Below are 23,666 nucleotides of genomic sequence, written 5' to 3'. Positions count from 1 at the left end.
GTTGTTTAGTGGTAAATATTACTGGAAAGAAGTTCATAGTTCAGGGAAGGAGGAGACGGGAACCGTTGAACGTTCAACATAACTTTAATGACAAAATAAAGAAATCACAAAACGAAAGTAATGTGGCAGCCCCTCATGGATAACTGCTGCATAAACAAAAACAAAGCAGCAACTTAAATGTCCCAAGCCTGGTCTTCTCTCATCCTTCACTGTCATCACTCCTCCTTTTATCCTTCCAGAGCTCCTCCGTGGATCAAGTCCGGTGTGACACACAGGTGTCGCTCCACGCTCTTCTGGCCTCGCTTCGCTCCCATGGCTCCCTGCTCATCACATTTACCCCATCGCCCTTTGCAGACTGCGCTTCAAGGCCTTCATGGTGGTCACAGTACCTAGGGGTAAGTATAGACGAGGCGAGAGAAAAGCAGAAAGAAGGATGCAGAGAGACAGAGGCAAGAGAGGAAAGAAAAAAAAGAAAAAAATTCTTGGTCCGGTTCCCAAAACGCACAGTCATCCGGTCCTCCACCAGCTGGTTAAATCCTCCGTGATGCCTGGTGGTGGCACTGGATATCTCTCGATGGACGGCCCTTAACTCCACTGTCTCCTGACTGGAGGCGACGGCTCCTTCCATGTCGGTATCAGGCAGCGAGTCCTGCTCCATTCTGCCTGCTCTTACCCATACGGCGGACAGGAGCAGACTCCATCAAACTGTGGTGACTCCTCTGGCTCCTTCCGATGGCAGCCGTCCCTCCCATGCTCAAGCAGAAGGCAATGATTTCATCCGTCCCTCTCAGGCAAATCACTCCTCGATGGCGCCACAGATTTCCCACAGCGACAAGGGCTCTTTAACAGCGCATTCCTCCTTCCTCCCGTGTTTCGGCACCAATGTAATAAAGTTCAGGGAAGAAGGTGGCGGGATGGCCGAATGTTCAACGTAACTTTAATGACAAAATAACAAAAAACAACAAAACAAAAGTAAAGCGGCAGCCCCTCATGGACAACTGCCACCTAAACACAACATAAATGTCCCAGGCCTGGTCCTTCATTGTCATCTCTTTTCTTTTTATCCTTCCAGAGCTCCTCCGTGGGACTCAAGACCGGTGTGACTCATTAACCACCGCTCCCATGGCTCTCAGCCCCACCCTGCTCATCACATACACCCCATCGCCCTTGGCTAAACAACAACAAAACAACAACATAAATGTTCCAGGCCTGGTCCTCTCTCGTCCTTCATTGTCATCTATTTTCTTTTTATCCTTCCAGAGCTCCTCCGTGGGACTCGAGACCGGTGTGACTCATTAACCACCGCTCCCACGGCTCTCAGCCCTACCCTGCTCATCACATACACCCCATCGCCCTTGGCTAAACCACAACAAAACAACAACATAAATGTCCCAGGCCTGGTCCTCTCTCGTCCTTCACTTAAAAAAAGGAACTGGAAATGTTAGTTGGAATCAGAATTGGAAACCAGAACCATTCATTTCATCTGATTCTCATAATGGGCACACCAGATCTCATCCAAATTAATTAATTATATTGAAAAAGACACTTGAAACTAATTTTAGAAGATTTGAAATAAATAAATCTCACACAAATATATCTCAAAGCCATTTTAATTTATATAAACATAACCATTCAAGGTTAACAGTGTGTGTTCAAGGTTAACACTTTCTTGTTACAACTCCAGAGACAATGGCGTGGCTTTCTTCTTAGAATCAATATGCAGGAGACGCTATCATACATCACAGTTTGACACCTTAAATAAATGTCATTTTGACACATGAATGTCTTCCCTTTAGGCAGTTACGCACTGTCTTTTTCTCGTCCCCACATAAAAACAAGGTATCCTCAGAATTGAACTTCTGGGAATATCGAAATACACACCGCTTATATCCAATTTGACTCCATCTGTCCCTTTTTCAGGTTCAGTTCATTGAGGAATAAAAATTAAAATTAAAAAACGAAATAAAAAAGGACTTCAGAGAATGTGCTGAGAAAGTCTTGCTTCCCTTAGGAGCCGCAATTGAAATAATCACCCAGTAGGTCCAAGCCTTTGAACAATGTAACCCATAAAACTCCAGCCATATTTCCCACAAGTCTAGGACTCGGTCGAAGTCTCTGTCTTCTGATACTGCTCCAGATCTTTTTTCTTCTTCATGGCAAGCTGCAGTTGCTTTTTGATAAGCTGGATTTGTGTTTCCAGTTCTGTCAATTCCTGTACTATTGGGTTCTGGGCTAGGCCCAGCAAGTCGGTTTTTCCGTTAGATGTGGCCTGTAATGGAAGCTGTCTCTTCTCCTGTGGGGACAGCAGTTCTTTACAGTGTGAACATTCCAGGTCATTTTGTTGTCCATCTTGATTGGACAGTTTTTGCCTGTTGCAGTTGGAAGTTCCCAAAGAGTTCCATGGCATTTGTTGGTTGTTTCCAACATTGCAGCTTAGTCGGGACAAGAATGATATCACAAAATCAGTACATAAATACACAATTTAGGAAGCATGTCATGCAAAGTAATAGTTGTTACAATAATGAAAATCCTGTCATCATTTACTCAAACCTTATGTCATTCCAAATCCATATGACTTTCTTCCGTACAACACAAAAAGAGAATTTTTGAAAGATGGGTTGCTCTTTTCCATGCATATGCACCAAAACAAATCTATTTTTACTTGTTTGCTATATTAAGTGTTCTGAAGGCATATTATATATTTGGGTGAGAAACTGTCACTGAAAATCTTCAAATCTAACCTGGCTTTCCTTGTCGTGTTCATGAGAGATGCAGAAATCATGAATGAATTGTTCTAGTGGGTCAAATCTTTTAATGAACTGCCTCATCTGTTTCACAAAATTGGTCTAATAAAAATCAGAACAACAAATAATGCCTTCAAAAGACCTTTACTAATATTGTAGCACACAAGTCATGTGACTAATTGTATGATATATGGTGTTTTATGTCATTTTTAGAAATGCGAAAGCTCCAATTTATTGTAATTACAAGAAAAAGACGAACAAGAACGTTCTTCAAAATTTCTCTTTCCATCCTGGAATAAAGAATGTCATATCGATTGCAGAGTTAACTAAAACTATTTCAAATCTTGTTTGTTAATAGAAATAAAGCTGATAAAGCCGAATAGAAAATGTATACTTAAATTGAAAGAAGCACAATTATCCGAAAATGACACTACTTCAGGACTTGAATTCAATGTTGCTTGAATGCTAGACAGTATTTAAAAGCAGTTTACCTTTTCTCCGGTTTTGCAACAGTCTGTAATTTGTCTTCTTTGAAAGTCGGGTTAATTGCTCGATGTAATCTCTGAAAAACAATTAAATTAAGTATTATTCAGGGAAGAAGTGCTAAAAATTTAAAAGTGAATACATTTGGAAAATCATTCCCTTGATGCTACAACGTGTCACCAAGATTACATGTAATTATGTTTAATAAAACCAGCCTAGAACTCTACAAATGCACGTACTTGACTGGTGTGGAGCCAGTACTTAAACTGTGACGACTCCGGTATTCTGGGTATCAGCCAGCGATGGACGATGTGTTCACCTAGTGTGGTGAGGAGAGACAGGGCCACTCCGATGCATAGCATGACAAATAACCCTGAGAAGTGCTTTATCCCCATCTGTAAAGTCTGGGGATGACAACGGAAAGTCAAGGTTAGAAAAGAGGAATAGTTCACCCATGAATGAACTTTAGCATTTAGTCACCCTCACATAAAACCCCTTATTATTTAGCAAAACACAAAAGGAGATCTTCTGCACAACTTAAGTAGCCAGACATTTTTATTGTCAAACAAAGACACACACACACACACACACACCAAATTAAAAGTAGTTTGAATGACTCTGTGCTTGATATTCCAAGTCTTGTGTGTGAGGAACAAATCATTGGCTGGAGAGAAACATTTTCAGAGAAAAATGCCAATCTCTGAAATCCCTTAAACTCAAATGAGCGAACAATACATTTGTGTTTGAAGAAAGAAAATAACGCATGATTGGAATGACACGAGGGCGAGTAAATCATGACGAAAGTGAGATCTGACATTTTTCAATAGGATAAAATGTTGTTGGTTGTTAAATGTAAGTTTTAAAAGTAGCATTATTTAATACCACAAGTTATTTTTCTTTTGAAATAATTTAATACCTTTATTCACCAAGGACGCATTAAATTGACAAGTGACAGTAAAGGGTTTTATAATCTTTAAAAAAAATATATATATATATATAAAATAAGGATCTTTTGAACTTTATTTATATCAAAGAATCCAGAAAAAATAATTAACATTTGAAAAATTTGAGGCAATGAATATATTCAAAGAAAAAACAGGTATTTTAAATTGTAATAATTTTTCACAATATTACTGTTTTACTGTACCTGATCAAATAAATGCACATTTGAAAAATAAGAAGCAAAGAATATATTCAAATAGGAAACGGGTATTTTAAATTGTAATAATATTTTACAAAATTACTGTATATCTGATCAAATAAATACACATTTGAAAAACATCAAGCAAAGAATATATTCAAATAGAAAACAGGTATTTTAAATTGTAATAATATTTTACAAAATTACTGTTTTACTGCATATCGGATTAAATAAATGCAGCCTTGATGAACATTAGAGACTTCTTTCAAACACTAACACACACACACACGCACACACACACACACACGCACGCACACACACACACGCACGCACGCACACACACGCACGCACGCACGCACGCACGCACGCACGCACGCACGTACGCACGCACGCACACACACACACACACACACACACACACACACACACACACACACACACACACACACACACACACACACAAATGTCAGAACAATGATTTAGGTGATTTAGTTTTTTTTTGTTGCAGTCCTAAAAAAGACCCTTCCATAAGTCCCAGCCCTGAATTGTGCATATTAATATAGCCTAACTATATCAATCCTATATTTCAACAGTGAACACAAAATGAATGCATTTCTGATTTTCAGTTTGTATCATGACTTACCTCTGTGACTGCAAAGCTTCTTTTACCACAGGGTACCACCTTGTACCACTTATCATGCAGCGTGTCCATAAATCCATCAGATTTGTACTGACTGACCAACTCAGAGATATTTGAAGTCAGAGGAGAGTTCTGTTTGAGCCCAATGCCATAGCCTGTGAACAGAAGGATTATTTGAGCTATTAGAGCAGCGTGTGCACAGTAGTTCATTCACTCTGTAACCTATAAACAAATAACAAGCGACTAAGAAACATTAATTTACTTGCCTTCAATTGCAAATGGCTTTCCAACTGTCAGCATTTTGCAGTCTGCATCAATAGACACTTCATAGTCTAAAAGAGCTTTGTCCATTATAAAAGCATCCAGCTTTTGGGGATCATCCCTGAAATAGTATCAAACAGTTTGCTAATATACTGTGAATGTACAATGTCATGTAGTCACAATATGAACTTTTGATCGTTGAATCAGTCAATTAGTCCTGAAGTCCTCACAATGAATTAAAACTACTAGAACCAACTACCTATTCATACTCATAGGAGGGAACATAGAAAGTCCATAACCTGACTTTACTACTAGCAGTTGCATCCTTGTTTATCCTATGCGATTCAAAATGTTATCTTGTAAAAACACGTGTTGGATTGATTGAAAAGGACAGACCTTGCTAACCTTCTTAGGGAAATGTTGCAAATTTCATCTACTTCTCCTGAAATCTAATCATTCTGTCCTGCTTGAAGGAATTATATACTGTGGCAATATTTTGGAGTATGTGGTCTGATTTGAGGGCCGCATCAAATCATATCCTGAAGGTTGTGGAGACTCAAAAGAGAAGTTTCAGACTTGCAACAGAGGATACGAAAGGAGGAAAACATCTTTAAAATTGAGTTAAGTGCGGCCTGTCGAACACATCCGTGACGTCTGAAAACTCTTGCCATTGACTTATTTGCTTTGGTCATTCCTACAATTACAGTTTTTCTCAGTCGCTTTGGTACATTTCTCGAATCATCCTTGACCTTTGCAAAACAGTAAGTGCATTTCTCAAAACAATTTGTACAAATAGCAAAGCACCATGGATTAGCTGCAGAAGCCAGTCTCTTGCTCAAAATCCTTAGTTCATCTCTCAAAAGTAAATATCTGTGTCAATGAACATGTCAGTGCCATCAGAATGACAAGTCCTTGTGTCATTGTGTACGGATAAGACAGTCAAATTGCTTAGTCATGTTGTCAATATAACAGTGTACCCTGGAGAAATGTTCTGATGTAAACTATGGCTAAAGTTTTGATGACAATTACTGTAAATTGTAGGTTACACCTTAGTGTGTTTGGGAGTTTGATTGCAAGAGACTGGACAAGATTCACTTTTACGCTTTTACTGTTTGTACTGTAATTTGTTGACAGACCATGTCATTGAAATACAGAAAGGAAAAGACAGCACTGCATAGCACAAAGGAAAAAATAATGAAATGTGAGCAGGACAGATTTAGAAAAACAGTCTAATGGAAATGTATATAAATATGATTGACATATTATGACAACTTGTTCAACCATTTTGCATGTAAAGACTTATGCTATGAACCAATGCCTAAATGTTGTGGGGGGTGAGACTATTCAACATATAACACCCATTATAATACATTTTGATCAACATGACATAAGCAACTGATAATGTAGGAAAGAGCAGAGAATTGTACATAATCGTTTGCATGCATCATGTACCAAAGCATTAGCAACTTGTTCAAAGAAATGAGAAACTGCTTTGTTGATGTGCACAAGTGACACAATGATGTGTAGATTGAACAAGTAGTTTTGAGAATATCAGTTCTGATCTGAGAAATGTACCAAAGCGACTGAGAACATTTTTGGCCATAACTTCTAAAAAACAACAATGACAACAACAAAATAGCTAGTAAATGTATTGTGTATGTATAGAGAAATGTAGAGAGAAAGTATCAAAAAAAAAACATGTTTTCTTTGAATATATAGTTATAAAGGATGGACAGACAGACAGACAGACAGACAGATAGATAGATAGATAGATAGATAGATAGATAGATAGATAGATAGATAGATAGATAGATAGATAGATAGATAGATAGATAGATAGATAGATAGATAGATAGACAGATAGACAGACAGATAGACATAAAGAGAGAGATATACAGACGATAGATAGAAAAATAGATAGACACAGACAGACAGACAAACAGACAGATAGATAGATAGACAGATAGATTGATAGATAGATAGATAGATAGACAAACAGACAGACATAAAGAGAGAGATATACAGACGATAGATAGAAAAATAGATAGACACAGACAGATAGATAGATAGATAGATAGATAGATAGATAGATAGATAGATAGATAGATAGATAGATAGATAGATAGATAGATAGATAGATAGATGGATGGATGGATAGATGGATAGATAGATAGATACACTGAACAAAATTATAAACGCAACACTTTCGTTTTTGACCCCATTTTTCATGAGCTGAACTCAAAAGGCCTATTTCTCTCAAATATTGTTCACAAATCTGTCTAAATCTGTGTTAGTGAGCACTTCTCCTTTGCCAAGATAATCCATCCACCTCACAGGTGTGGCATATCAAGATACTGATTAGACAGGATGATTACTGCACAGGTGTGCCTTAGGCTGGCTACTATAAAAGGCCACTCTAAAATGTGCAGTTTTATCTCACAGCACAATGCCACAGATGTCGCACGTTTTGAGGGAGCGTGCTATTGGCATGCTGACTTCAGGAACGTCCACCAGAGCTGTTGCCCGTGAATTGAATGTTAATTTCTCTACCATAAGCCGTCTCCAAAGGCGTTTTAGAGAATTTGGCCACCCAACATCCAATCCAGTACATCCAACTGGCCTCACAACCGCAGACCACGTGTAACCACACCAGCCCAGGACCTCCACATCCAACATCTTCACCTCCAAGATCGTCTGAGACCAGCCACCCGGACAGCTGCTGCAACAATCGGTTTGCATAACCAAACAATTTCTGCACAAACTGTCAGAAACCGTCTCAGGGAAGCTCATCTGCATGCTCGTCGTTCTCATCGGGGTCTCGACCTGACTGCAGTTCATCATCGTAACCGACTTGAGTGGGCAAATGCTCACATTCGATGGTGTCTGGCACTTTGGAGAGGTGTTCTCTTCACGGATGAATCCCAGTTTTCACTGTACAGGGCAGATGGCAGACAGCGTGTATGGCGTTGTGTAGGTGAGTGGTTTGCTGATGTCAACGTTGTGGATCAAGTGGCCCATGGTGGCGGTGGGGTTATGGTATGGGCAGGCGTATGTTATGGACAACAAACACAAGAGCATTTTATTGATGGCATTTTGAATGCACAGAGATACCGTGACGAGATCCTGAGGCCCATTGTTGTGCCATTCATCCACGACCATCACCTCATGTTGCAGCTTGATAATGCACGGCCCCATGTTGCAAGGATCTGTACACAATTCCTGGAAGCTGAAAACATCCCAGGTCTTGCATGGCCAGCATACTCACCGGTCACCCATTGTCACCCATTGAGCATGTTTGGGATGCTCTGGATCGGCGTATACGACAGTGTGTTCCAGGTCCTGCCAATATCCAGCAACTTGGCACAGCCATTGAAGAGGAGTGGACCAACATTCCACAGGCCACAATCAACAACCTGATCAACTCTATGCGAAGGAGATGTGTTGCACTGCGTGGTCACACCAGATTCTGACTGGTTTTCGGACCCCCCGAAATTTTGTGTACATAGAAAAAGTCTTAGATTCTTGAGTTCAGCTCATGAAAAATGGGGGCAAAAACAAAAGTATTGCGTTTATAATTTTGTTCAGTGTAGATAGTTAGATAGATAGATAGATAGATAGATAGATAGATAGATAGATAGATAGATAGATAGATAGATAGATAGATAGATAGATAGATAGATAGATAGACAGACAGACAGACAGACAGACAGACAGACAGACAGACAGACAGACAGACAGATATGTAGCTATAATGGACGGACGGACGGACGGACGGACGGACGGACGGACGGACGGACAGACAGACAGACAGACAGACAGACAGACAGACAGACAGACAGACAGACAGACAGACAGACAGACAGACAGACAGACAGACAGACAGACAGACAGACAGATATGTAGCTATAATGGACGGACGGATGGACAGATGGACAGACAGACAGACAGACAGACAGACAGACAGACAGACAGACAGATATGTAGCTATAATGGACGGACGGACAGACAGACAGACAGACAGACAGACAGACAGACAGATATGTAGCTATAATGGACGGACGGACGGACAGACAGACAGACAGACAGACAGACAGATAAATAGACAGACAGACAGACAGACAGACAGACAGATAGATAGATAGATAGATAGACGGATAGATACAGTAGATGTGCTTATAATGTGCTAAATTCCTGCAAATAATCTTTCACTATAGCATTTACTCTATAGCTGTGTGTAAAATGTGTTCTCACGCATTTGGGTGCTAATTAAGAAAAGTGATTGTTTATCCTAGGTAAATCAATCAATCAATCAATCAATCAATCAATCAATTTGTGATAATTGTGTTTTCATCTTGCAATTTGGACTTTATCATTCAAAATTGCCAGTTAATATCAGAATCAGTATTGTGGGATAAAAAGTCACAATTAATACCTAGGATATCAAAATATCAACTGTGGGTGGTAGATCCTTTTTCTTAAAAAGCACCCAAATATACGAGAACGTGCTTTACTCACAGCTCATTAGGAATGAAAGAGAGGGAAGACGCGTTTGCATTCGGGTGCGTTCATTCATGCTGTTTGTGAAATTACAGTCTGACAGCAAGATTTTTAAATTATTGATTCAATCTGTTCATCTGGATGAATTAGTTTACCCATTTAGTAGCACATTGTAAGCTTGGAACTTGTTGGAATGAGTAAAAGTATGAGCAATACCCACAATCCTGTGCTTACTGCCATACTCAGAATTTATAAATATACATTCTGACTTATAACAATATATTCAGATTTACAATTATATTATTAGACTTACACTATATATTCAGGATTTACATTTGTACATTCAGAGTTATAACTATATGTTCATATTTATACTTATATATTCAGACTTATAACTATAAATTCAGATTTGTAACTATTTATTTAGACTATTACATTTGGATTTAAATGTATATATTCAGGCTTATAAACCTATATTCAGATTTGTATCTATATATTCAGATTTTCATTTATATATGCACCATTACATATCATTATTTCCGGTTTGGTCATATTTATTATAAGTCAGATCATGCAATGAGAAGGAATTTGTGTTTTGCACCTTAAAATGTATGCTTTGCAATGAGTTGGATAATTTAACAAGTGGACATACAGTATGTGTTTTGCACAATGTATGCTTTGCAGTCAGCCAGGAATACGAGTAGGAATATGCGTTTTCTTACATTTCAAACATCAGTCAAACAAGTCTATTCATTCCTAGTCTTGCCCAGTAAAACCACATAGATTTGTACAACATATCAAGAAGGGGAAAGCCATCTAAAGAAGGACATGGTAGAGGGCATCCAGTGAATTAGTGCTGCTTCAGTGGTCGATGCCACTTTGCAATAACGATTACAACTTACTTAAGATGATCTATTCCGTCAGGGGTTGTAGGGACATTGTATCGTCTCATGTATTCATGCATCTCTGGAAAGCTTTTTTTCACATAGTCCTCAGCGCTGCTCTCCCGAACAGTTCCAAAGCGGAAACCTTGAGATGGATGGTGGAGCTTGAAAAGCAAGAGGATCATTTTCAGCAACCAGTGAGTATATTTTTAACCTCTTAACCATTTGATATACGCAAGTTACTCTTACCTTGGGATCATGTATACCTGAGAGTTGCTCGTAGGTTTTCTCACCAACCATTACAGCGGCGAGATTAGCTGTGTACGTTGACAGGCAGAACAAACAGAAAATGGCCCAGAGGTTCATGAGGAATCTGCCGGTCCAACACTTTGGCGGCTTAATGGCGGCAGTCCTGCCGAATAAGATTGAGTAGCAAACGTTTAGCGCAGAGGAGAAAGAAAAGACACGCTCCCTGTTCCTCCCCCTTGGGGTCATCCCGAAAGGGCTTTTCCACTCGTACAAGGTCAGGAACACGGCCGTCAGATGTAAAGACACAAATATTCCCAGCCACATACTCCAGTGCAGAGGCCACATGAAGGCGCCGATGGGTGCGGCAGTATCCATAGTCCTGACAAGGATTCCCAGGCTGGTGGAGAAGAACGGGCTGGTGAAGTCAATGACCTGGCTGCGTGCCGAGTTGATGCTGAAGGAAGTGACAGCCAGATGCGCAGCCCCGCTCATGAGGTCCCCGACCAGCCCTGACCAGCGACCGCTCTTGTAAGCTCCGTATTTCCCATCTCCCACAATGTAGAGGTCAAACTTAAACCCCATGTCCTCTGCCAGCTTCTCTAAAAGATCGATGCAATAGCCATAGCAACATTTTTTAAACTCCATGGGCACGGTGTCATTGGCACTTTGCAAACCCTGAAAAAGACTTTCCAGCAAGGCTGTGTCGTTTGTTTGGGGGTCAAGGCACAGCTGGCCAGCCGGGCACAAACCTTCTTCATCAACATCTCGGGTGAAGACAAACGGGTGTTCTACCAGGGTGACGACTCGCAAGTGCAGACGTGAGGAATGCCGCCAGTCTCCCCCTGGCTGAGACTGTCTCTTGTTAGGCCAAACACCGTAATCCATAACCACTTTGCCTTGCTTCCAGTTGCCGAGACGCGTCCACATGGGCTTGCCTATTGGGTCATGCTGTAGATTCCATATGAAGTGATGGCTTTCAGAGACGATGGCAGATTCCTCTTGAACACTGATGTAGCCGCTCAGGCCGTCAAACAACGTGTTGGCCATGTATCTGAGAATCAAGAGAAAATAGATTTTATCCAATCCAATCTAATTCTAAAGCAAATACAACGTCAAACCAAAATAAGTGTGTGCTTCCAACAAACAGAACATTGTCATGCGTTGTTGTGGACGCGTATGTAGTTGTCTTTATTTTGCATGATACATCCAAGAAAGATACTTGGTGTAATTGTCCTTTAAACAGAACCTATCACAATTACCACAAAAACACTTAAAATACCACAAAACACAAGGCCTAAGCCAACTTGCACTGGTATAGCTTAAAATATCTCAGTGCCATTGTTTTGTCTCAAGATGCACACCAGTAATGTATTTTTCTAAGGCATGTTTATAAAATCTACAAATCTCTTAAATGAAATAAGGCCTTGAAAGCTCAGGGTGCTTTCACACTGGCAGTTTAGTTTGGAACGGGGCACAGATCCCAGATAATGTACCTTTACCTTGGATACGAGCAAGAGTAAGCCTGCAGTGTATTAGCACATAGCGCATGGAATCAGGGCAACACATTAATGGAAATCCACTGTCTCCTCAAAAGAGTCCGTTTGCAAGCAGCAGAAAACCACCTTATGCCTCTCACACATACACACAGTAAACCTGTGTTGTTCACTCAGCTGTGCATAATAGCACAAAATTAATGAAAAAACACAATATATTGACTATTTTTTATCATGCGCCGTGCACGTTTGCGATGACGTAAGATGCACGCAAATGCACCAGGGTTCGATAGAATCAAGCTGATTGTGAAACCATATCAACGCTGCGGCGGGGGCGGGGGCGGGGGCGGGGGCGGAGGGGTTATGGGCGGGAACAATAGACCTCGGGATCGGACCGCAGCAAACGAGCCCAGTGTAAAAGCACCCTATAGCCCTGTCTGTGAAACCTGGCCTTAGAGTAAATAGCTGCTTCCTAATAATGAAGCCTGATATTTTATAATTAAACTAAATGCTGATAGATATAGTTTAAGTCCCACCCTACAATACAGTATATATAGTTTGGGCAGTAAATATAAAATGGCATTACTGACTTTCATTCACTTCACTTTCGGAAAGCATTGCTGTTTTTGTCACATTTTTGCTTTAATGAGATCCTTATTTTGGGCCATATAAATACTGCTCAAATTGCAAAATATAAAACTGACTATATCATCTGAAATGCTTGTAAGAAACTGTCCCTTAAATGGCTCCTATGTAGCTGCGTTTTCTTAACATGTAGCATCATAGCATGGCTAACTACTTTTCATCAAAATAATATTTTTACAATTAGCATTTATCTGTAGATTGACCATCTCAAATGATTAGCAAGTTCACATTGAACCCATTGCCTGAGTGTTAGCTGCACTATTTAGCCTTCTTGACTGACCTTCCAATTTAGGGAAAAGGTATTGTTGTGACATGTATTTTTCTGTCTTCGATTTAGAGTTTTTTTTTTTCCTGCAACGGTGTAGCTAACGGTAACCCTGTTAAATCAGTAATGATAGGAGTGCTGAGCATGTGAAATTTAAGCCCTGAAGCAGTTTGGATAGAAGTTGGCGAAGTTGTTTCCTGACAGTGCAGTGTTGGAGAAAACACTCTTGATATGCTGTCTTAAAAAGCTCCCCCCGGCTGTGGATGAAGAGGATAATCCTTATAGAATATGCAGACGTGCTGTATAGTCACAGATTATCAGAATTCTGACATGGTTCATTTGGTCTGTCAAAAATTGTCAAATTTTACATCATGTAAAAACGAACCTTTCTGAAAGGTTGAGAGTATTTCTGAGAGAGTATCTCTGTTCCTGCTTTCTCTGCTGCCTTCTAAGACAGCATTCCAAATTAAATGGAACCTCACAAGTGACTGATCTGAAACACTCTACTTCCTCAGCAATTATGTGTCTCGTACATATAGCACTCCACCCAAAAATGAAAATTGAAGTTTGAAGAACGATTGGAACTTTGGAACCATTGACTTCCATAGTATTTATTTTTTTCTACAATGGAAGTCAATGGTGCCAAACAACTGTTTGGTTCCAATCGTTCTTCAAAATATCTTCCTTTGTGTTCAGCAGAAGAAAGAAACTCATGCAGGTTTGCAACAACTTGAGGGTGAGTAAATAATGACAGAATTTTCATTTTTGGGTGGAGTATCCCTTAAAGTGCAGGAAACTTTACTTCCAATGCAGTTTGGTATTAGCATGTTGCTAAGCTAATGATGTGATACATAAAAATTGTAAATATTTACTTTAACTAATCTATTTTAGTAATTTGAAACTGACACAATGCATTATGAGATTATCTTCTCTACTCATTGTAAATGTGAATTATTTGGCTGAAAGAATGTACACTCTTTTTTTTTTTTTCACAGTGATGCCTACAAGAGCAATTTTTGGTTCCCCAATGAACAGTTCTTGGTTCTCCAAAGAAAAAATCAGTTCTTGAAAGAAGAATTTAATCATCTAAAGAGCCCTTCTCCACTTTAGGGAACCTTTAGCGCAATGGAAAGATCCCATGTTAAAGGTTTTGCATGGAACCATAGAGGAAAAAAAAAAACTTTTATTGTTAAGAGTGCAGCCCTTGCATTCAGAGCATGCCAGTCATGCTATTTAATTAAATAACACAAATATTACAATTACAAGACCAGACAGTGTGCCAAATAAAATACCTGGACAGAAAGGTTCCTGATGTGAGATTTTTAGTCTCAAGTCTTGCCATACAGTTTGTGATGCCAGGAATCAGTGCCAGCTCTGGAGACACAGTGGCAGCTGATCCCACCGCCCGCGCCACCAGCTCCAAGGCATCCTGGACATAATGATCCAGTGAGGGCTCACCCATACGACCATGTGCAAGAAGACCCAACGGTAGCCCCTCTGTCCGTAATTCCTCCACGTTTTGAGAGTCTCCTATAATCCAGCGGTAATCAGGAAGGATCAGTCCAAACTTTGCAATGGTGGTAAAGATTCTCCGTATATCCCTGATGTCACATCCAAAGGTCACTATAGTAGATGTTGAGTCTTTGATGGACTCCAGTTGGCCTTGAAGGGACGTTTGAAAGTCACTTTTGGAGCTGCTGTTGGTGGATATTTTGAGAACTGTGCCCAGATGAAATTTGGAGCTGTTATGGAGCAAGAAGACAAAGTCTGAAATGTTCATCTGTTGACACATCACCAGACTGACATCATACCACGTATTCATGGACAGCAGGGAGAAGATGAGATCTGCTTGAGGGGTTTGAGGATTTCGCATGGCCATCTGGAAATGGAGTGGGTTCTGTTGGGAAGAAACAAATGAGGATATCATTACAGAGAAATTTGTGTAAGGATGGGTCACATTGGTCAACAATCCATCATCAATTGGTCAATAAGTGACGTTGACTAATTCATCAAGACCTTGTTTGTTTTTATATTTAGCAGCAGTGCTAAAACTAGCATGATAATAATAGTGTGATGTGCTTTAGCTGTTATATGGAGTTTTGTGGCCGTTATTTTTAGTCATTTTTACATGTTAGCTTTGAGGTCTTCTGTATGGTACTGGGATTCTAAAAGTTGTTGAAACTAACCTTTAGCAGACATACACATTTTGAAAAAATGCAATCCCTTACTTTTGGGAAAATCAACCAGAAATATTGATGACTTGATCTTGAAATATTGATCTTGCACTACACTAATTGAGAATGTCCCTGCACCTAACATCTGCCGCTGACAAGCAAGAATGAAATCATGAGGTGCATAACAATCGGCATACTTATGCCGTTTTGTAGTATAAATAGTTTGGGTAGTGTGTATACACTCAACATTCCAACATTAAGAAGCGCACTTATTTAACTGGAAAAACAAAGGGTGGAATGTCAGACACATTTGGACAACTGTTGCAGCCATCAGACTTACGTAGATGCTGGATGACAAACATGCCATCTAAATGTCATACACTAGACAGTAGAGTACATAGTGCGTAGTTTAAGTACATTGTGTATATAGTGTATAATTTGGGACACAACAATGGTTCATGGCTGTGCTGCAAGTTCAATTCCCAATTCCCCAGTTTCAATAGAAACTATGTCAAGGCAAGAAAGACGTCAAACAAATTCATGTGGGACTTTTAACATTTAGGGTTGTATTTAGGAGTCAGATGAATCTAAAACCTAGCCTGTCTAATTATACTTGTGTAATTATATATATTTTTTAACAGATTGATCTACTACTCGTTCAGGCAATTCTCCATCAAAAAAAATAAAAAAATGGGCCAAGCCAAACCTGTCAAAATATTTAGTGGTCTTTTAATGGTCTTAACCATTTTAATCACAAATCACTGGCCAGGAGATTAGCAAGAATTCCACAAAGACTGTAGATAAAGCACATAATATCTTTCTCCAACTTGCAGACAGCTTTTTACTGGAAGAAGAGTCAGTGTTAAAATAAAAGAATAAAAAATAAAAAAGGTACTTGTGACTTTTTATCTCACAATTCTGACTTTATTTCTTGCAATTGCGAGTTAATATCTCACACCAAGCATTCATAACAGTTCATGAGTAATTGAAAAATGTCTCCCAGTTGGTTTGAGTTTAATGTGAGACCAAATATTCACTATATGGTTCAAATCTGGACTCTGACCAGGCCAAAACATGTTCTCAAGCCACTTCTTGGTTGCCTTTGCAATTTGACTTGTTGAAAAATAACATCTGATCATTCCACTTTAGATAAAAACTTTTCATGTGTGGGAAGCAAGCCATTTTGCAATAATCTCCTGTACTCTAAAGCATTAAATGAGTTTACAAAGTGAATTTTCTCACCCATACCAGCAGCTAAAAAGGCTCTCCACACAATGACACTCTTCCTCCATGCTTCACTGTGATGGAGATGCATTTATTATTATACACTTCCCAGCCAAAACAAAGTTGCTGTTTGGATTTAAATAGGCAGATGCTTAAGAGTCAATGATTGGATCATTATTGCTGTGATTATTATGTTTCTAGCATGTTATATGTTTGGCAACAGTTTTTCTAATCCTAATTGATCGAGTATGTAGCTTTTCATTTCTTAAACAACCATGGAAGACACATCATGGCCATATTTCAGGATGACATTGTCAAGATTCATCAGGCTCAAATTGTGAAAGAATGGTTGTGAGGGACCTCTTGATGGAAATAACATCACAACATTCATTTTTATTTAGAGGTGCATACATTTTGGTCAAAAATGGACCAAACAATAATCACTGCAATATTGATCCAATCATCGACTCTTAAGCATTTGCCAATTTAAATTTAAAAAGCAACTTTTTTGTTGTTGTTGGTCAATGCAGTGTATTTCTCACCAGATTTTTGAAGACACCACTGGAACATCACCATGCAACTCGTGTTTTATTGTGATTCATCACTACACACACAAATATCTATATTCTAGCCAAAAACTTCATTCTGTCTTAGATGTTTTAATGCATTTTCTTAACTTTTGCTCATTTCCTGACCAATCCTTTTTGGGCTTTGCACATCTTTTCCTGTCTCCCAAACAAAGGGAAGGCATGAGTTTTAGATCCAACAGATATTTATCGTAATGCATGATTTGATGGACTCCTTCTGTTTGCAGATTTAGTTTCTGAAGCGGATTCTCCTCTGAGGAAAACAAATTTCGATTTTCAACATGATGTCCAATTGTGCAATTCTCTGTCCCTGAAAACAATTACTTTAAGCGGTCTCTGGTTCCATTTGTAATGCATTGAAATAGAATTGTATCTAGAGGGGCAACAACTTCAAAACTAGTTTAAAGCATTTGGAACTTGATGAGTCCTTTGAAAATAGTCAAATTGGGTCTGATTTTTGTTTAATATTTGTGTAGCATCTCCATGCCATATTTAACTGCATCATGCTGCTTTAAAGACAAAGGCCAGGTTTTACAAAAAGGGCGTAGATTAAGCCAGGATTTGGCCTTGGTTCAATTAGGATATTTAAATAGCTTTTATAAACATACCTTAGAATTTTTTCTTTTTTAACTGGTTTGCATCTTGAGACAAAATAATGGCACTGACATATTTTAAGATATCTCAGTTAAAACAGCTTAAACACTAGGCTTAAGCTTTGTCTGTAAAACGGGGGAAATGTATACAATTAGCCTAAATGATTTGATTTTGATTTCAGAAATGTTGCTCATTTCATTGGACCAAAATTGATTTAATTGTTGGGTTTTCCTGTTACTTAATGTCCATTAGCATGACCAATGGTCAAAAGTGTGCTTTATTGACTCTTTCAGGTCATTCCCAGGTATAAAAATCAATCATACCTATCAAAATATGGATGTATAGTCCACAGATCAGGCATACCATTATGACCACCTTGCTAATATTGTGTTGGTCCCCTTTTTGCTGCCAAAACAGCCCTGACCCGTCGAGGCATGGACTCCACTAGACCCCTGAAGGTGTGCTATGGTATCTGGCACCAAGATGTTAGCAGCAGATCCTTTAAGTCCTGTAAGTTGTGAGGTGGGGCTCCATGGATCGGACTTGTTTGTTCAGCACATTCCACAGATGCTCAATTGGATTGAGATCTGGGGAATTTGGAGGCCAAGTCAACATCTCAAACTCGTTGTTGTGCTCCTCAACATTCCTGTACCATTTTTGCTTAGTGGCAGGGCGCATTAAAGCCGCATGGGCACCCTACTGGTCTGCGGCTATGCAGCCCCATTCGCAACAAACTGCGATGCACTGTGTATTCTTACACCTAAATCAGAACCAGCATTAAGTTCTTGAGCAATTTGAGCTAAAGTAGCCCGTCTGTTGGATCGGCCCACACGGGCCAGCCTTCGCTCCCCACATGCATCAATGAGCCTTGGCCGCCCATGACCATGACGTCGGTTCACCTTTTCCTTGGACCACTTTTGATAAATACTGACCACTGCAGACCGGGAAACACCCCACAAGAGCTGCAGTTTTGGAGATCCTCTGTCCCAGTCGTCTAGCCATCACACTTTGGCCCTTGTCAAACTCGCTCAAATCCTTACGCCCATTTTTCCTGCTTCCAACACATCAACTTCGAGAACAAAATGTTGTTCACTTGCTGCCTAATATATCCCACCCACCAACAGGTGCCGTGATGAAGAGATAATCAGTGTTATTCACTTCACCTGTCAGTGGTCATAATGTTATGCCTGATCGGTGTATATCAGATGTGAAGAGAACTTCTAAACGTTTTCCCACTAAGTACAGTGGACATTCAGAAACATTTATTACATGAAATCTGGAATCTCATTGTTTTAATGATATAATAGCCATTCATAATATGACATTGTCCTGCAAAGGAAATCAAGACCTTAACAAACCCTGGCAGATGAAATGCTTAGCGGAGCCGTTTAATTTCCCCTGGGGCTGCAATTATGTGATGGCAGAAAACAGGCTAATCAGAATTGATTAAGGAAAAGCTGTCCAGTGATTTATTTCAAGATGTTTTAACAAAGTCAGACTTATTTTCTGTAGGAGTTGTCATGAGATCTCATTGACTTAACCAGTGGGAGAGCAATAAGTACCACTAACAAGTAAAGAAGAGACACTTAGAGCCCTATTTTAAGGATCTAAGCACATGGCCTAAAGCGCACAGTGCAAGTGCACTCAGGTCGTGTCTGAATCCACTTTTGCTTGTTTAACAACGGGAAAAATGGTTGGCGCTCCCAGCGCATGGTCTTCAAGGGTTGTCCCTATTCTCTTAATGAGAAATGGGTGTGTTTTGGGCGTAACGTGCAAAAAACAATCAGAGTGTAATTTCCCATTCCCTTTGAAAGACAGTTACGCTCGCGCCATGGCGGATTCGCTATTTACATGGCGGAATTTGCAAGCGGAAAAACTGAACGCTTCTCTAGCGAGGAAACGGATCTGCTCTATGAGCGAGGTTAAAGCGAGACCATCTACGGGACAAGCCAGATTCCACCATATCTTTATGTACACAATATTAATTTTTTACATTGTAATCCTTTTATTGTTATACTGTAGACAGAGTGTACATGTGTTGTGGACCCGCCTATAGGCCCACATTACTAATGCGCCCTTTAAATAACAAAACAAATACTGCGCCACTGACTTTAGACCAGGTTTCAGTTGGTCAATGGCTCAGTCTATTTCAGTTGCCTCAAAATAGCAACGCGCCAACAATACGCCTGAATACACCTGGTTTTCAGACCAGCAGCTCATGGGCGAACCAATGGGCACAGATGCATTTGCTATTTAAACAATGTGGCGCAGGACGTGAAAATGATAATTGCGTCGGGCTGAAACTAGCAAAAATGCTTGCATCGCACCTGGCGCTGCATTGCACCGAGCGTATGATAGGGCCCGGAGAGGTTTTAAGTGGCTCCATCATCCAGAATATGTTTTATCTTGAAGGAGCCCATGATTTGCAAGCTGGGATACAGCCAGGTATTACTGCTGTGTCATAAAAAAGCACTGGAGGGTGATACAATTATGTGCGTTTCAAGCAGTTTTGAAGATGAATAGTTAAAAATGGCTGATCTGATAAACCCCAGTTCTTCGGGCCAGTGGAGAATAGCTTGTCTTTTCAACATTGAATCCTTCAAATTATTCTGAAAGGTATTCAGAATGACAAATGATAAATCAATCAAACGGTGTATATAATATAAAATAATATAGTTGTTATTATGGTCTGATATAGGCATGTTTGCTGGTTTATAACAGTTTATAAACACGACTTTTTATGAAGAAATCAATACATTTTAAATCAGTAAACCTTCAGGAAGGAATTTAACTGTAAATTGTAAGTGGGCTACAAACCTTTTCTCTTATTAAATGGTTTTAATCTTACATCGTTTACTTTCTCAAAATGGGATTAGTCTATATTGACACACAACAGGGCTGAAATTAATGGAGGCTCGTGGCAAAAAGGCCATCAAAATAAACAAAAAATTCCTCAAAAATTAAGTTATGCGGAAAAAAAATGCCCCAATACGAGTCCCTGATTTTTATATTCATAACAATATAGTTAAGCAATAAGCTATCACACGAGCAAGAGTGCTGTTTCCCCCTAAAAATCATATTGCAAATGTGATATTGATCTCACAGTTAAATAAACAAGAAGTTAATATTAAGTTAAATTTTAGACACATATTGTCTGTTTTTGCTCCTTCAACGAAAATTTCTCCAAACAAAGAGAAATGTGATAGGATAAATCTCCATGTAAACAAAGACCTGACCAGAAGATGGTGCTAACTTCAAAAGATCAGATATAAAACAGCTGCTCAGCCCTCAGCAAAATGCATTTTTACAAACACCATGAGCCACAGGTATCGAAATTGCTGTTTTGTGATTAACTTGGTTAACTGTTTTGTGATAAACATATTCATTTAATGAAATATATCCAACCCCAACTGGCCTCAAACACCATCAGTGCTAGTTAGATCCAGATACAGGCAAATGTATTGAACATTTGATACCAATCCTTCAAAAATCCGTTGTCACTAAATATGAAAGATGCATCAAAATTGACCCTGCCATTTGTTTTGACATATTGCATTCACTGAAAAGTTATCACTCACACCACCAAACAACACCTGTCATTAGACTGCAACCTACAGATATAAGCCAAATATTAAAGAAAATGATAAACATAACCAACTTTAAATTTGAGAACATAAAAACAGACATATGAAAATGTATTTACTTAAATGTATTTATTTAATTAAACTGACAGGAGGAATTTGTTAATTTCAAAACGAAATGACCTATTTTACAGCTGTGTATTTAAAATTGTAATATACATTTTCTCTCTGATGATGCTGACAATTCTTAAATAAGCGCAGTTTAAAATCATTCTATATTTTCAGTTCGTTATTAATATAATTTGAATCATCACTATTTGTAATAATTAGGCTATTGTACACGTTATTTTTGTATTTTCTAAGTAATCCTAAGGGGAAATACATTTTTGAGAAGCAAAGTGTAAAATCACGCATTTAAACCTGAAACCCTTAAATAGCTACTAAAAGTTTATTCATTCATGCTTGATGCTTCCAACAATCTCATTCCTCAATTCCAAACATATCAACATATGTTTCCTCTAATTCCACTAATGCAGTTCGCCAACATTGCAGCATTTATTTACATTTCTAAATGAAAAATGAAAAAAAAAAAAAAAATGGTGCTGAATAAATTTGCAGCAGCATTTCCCGAATAAACATTATGATTTATTATGATAATATACACACCTGACTCTGGCGTTTGAATACCTTCTGGACGACGCTGATGACTGGAATCTGTAGCGTTGAGGAAATAAATTCCAACTTCACCAGTTCGTCCCTGTTTTGTGGAAACGCGATGATGGCAGAAACTCCTTGCACGATGACAGTGTGGCAAACACTTTGCAGGAACGACACGGGATCGCCACTGGCAGATGTAGACGACGAGGAGAAGGAGAAAGCAGGTAGTTCCCCAAGTCCTGCTTCCACAGCCATGACTATCTCAAGGGTGAGGTTGTAGGGTAAAAGCCCCACCACTCGATTGAGAGTCTCTGTAGCGAGTAGAACAGAGTCTCGAGGTAGAAACACAGCATCCGTACCCACTTGTTTGAGTGCGGTTTTACTTTTGGAGGCCTTGTTGGGGTTATTCGCTGAGCTTTTAGTCCTAATACCCCTCCATGCTTGTTCGTGCACACTTTGGATGACCATGTCCCACTCTTCCCGCGTTTCCCTGTCTGCATCCCAGTCCGCGTCTCTCCCGCTGAGATGATCCTGCCTGATTACTCGAGGATGCAGGTGCAAAGCTCCGACTCTCACCGTGTGTCCGATCCTCTTCAGAATCTGAAATGGTTGTGGATGCGCCATAGATGCTGGAGGAACAAGGATCATTATCAATGCGCTCGGCGCAAGTAAGGAGAGCCACACCAACCTGCCCAGCGCACCCCCAAACCAAGAGCCCGGCATTACTCCAAACAAGGCTCGCTCAAGCTCTGGAAACGACGGGATCCTCGTCCACCTGCGCGCCCGGTGGTTCCTTCACAGCGCTGGATAGATGATGGATCACCGGTGAATCTCCTAGACGCAGCAAAGTTACGCTCCTCTCCAACAGGCTTCTGAGGGATCGCCAGCAGTGCACATGTCCAACGCGGCTCAAAACACTCGTTGCTCATCTCAAAAGCGATTGTGGGCGAAATATTCCCGTTGTGAAATAATCAAGAGGCTGTTGTTTTCACGCGCTCTCCAAAAACAGCCGAAAAGGCAGCTAACTAAAATGCAAAGTGACCGTAAAACCACCAAAACGCGTTTGTTCTCCAAATCAATGTAAGGGATGTCCAAGAATATAAAAGAAAGAATATAATTTTTTTTATTTCTCTTTATTTTTTTGTATGCAAACCTTTATTCCATCCTGTTTTTGATCACGACAAATCGTGACTGATCTACAGAAATTACACGCAAACTATTCCAAAACAGAAACGAGCGTTTGAATGGCTTACATTACAGTTTTTAAACGCAGTGTATCGCAGTGGAATTGTTCCGATAAACTCCCAGAACGGCGCTGGAATAGTTCGCATTATTGCACTGGCTGTGCTGAGCGTTTAACCCGTTCACTGCTGCACTGACACCTCTGCTGCTATAGACACACATCAATCATACATTCTGCATAGCATAGTTGATGGATTTTTTTTTTTTTTTTTTTTACCTAAAATATGGGTCAGGGATCATTAGCGTTTATGCACATTTCCATCTAATATTTGCACATGATATAAGCATAAACACAAATTAAATGA

At 39.6% G+C, this 23,666-nt stretch overlaps 1 protein-coding gene across 1 annotated transcript; it reads right to left on the bottom strand.

Annotated features, from left to right (window-relative positions):
* Positions 1-1,301: 1,301 nt before the first annotated feature.
* grin3a (glutamate receptor, ionotropic, N-methyl-D-aspartate 3A) lies at positions 1,302-23,266 on the bottom strand. The gene is made up of 9 exons (XM_056233899.1): positions 22,129-23,266; positions 14,595-15,199; positions 10,900-11,950; positions 10,669-10,814; positions 5,275-5,390; positions 5,012-5,163; positions 3,467-3,631; positions 3,236-3,306; positions 1,302-2,432 (listed from the first exon to the last, which is right to left on the bottom strand). Exons 1-9 carry the CDS (start codon positions 22,840-22,842, stop codon positions 2,096-2,098), a joined length of 3,357 nt encoding a protein of 1,118 aa, XP_056089874.1. The 5' UTR covers positions 22,843-23,266; the 3' UTR covers positions 1,302-2,095.
* Between the last annotated feature and the right edge of the window lie 400 nt (positions 23,267-23,666).

The sequence above is a fragment of the Rhinichthys klamathensis genome, unplaced genomic scaffold, assembly GCF_029890125.1.
Source record: "Rhinichthys klamathensis goyatoka isolate OS25496 unplaced genomic scaffold, OSU_Roscu_1.1 h1tg000380l_1, whole genome shotgun sequence".
Classification (NCBI taxonomy): domain Eukaryota; kingdom Metazoa; phylum Chordata; class Actinopteri; order Cypriniformes; family Leuciscidae; genus Rhinichthys; species Rhinichthys klamathensis.
The sequence above is the reverse complement of the archived record's forward strand: the minus strand, read 5'-3'. Positions and strand labels throughout refer to the sequence as shown.

Bases quoted from the DNA above. Each gene is read 5' to 3' on its own strand.
- grin3a (XM_056233899.1), bottom strand. From the start codon at position 22,842: ATGCCGGGCTCTTGGTTTGGGGGTGCGCTGGGCAGGTTGGTGTGGCTC. The intron at 11,951-14,594 runs GTATTTTATTTG...CTTGATTCTCAG, and splicing joins TCAGGAACCTTTCTGTCCAG to ATACATGGCCAACACGTTGT. The intron at 3,307-3,466 runs GTACGTGCATTT...ATTGTTTTTCAG, and splicing joins ACTGGCTCCACACCAGTCAA to AGATTACATCGAGCAATTAA.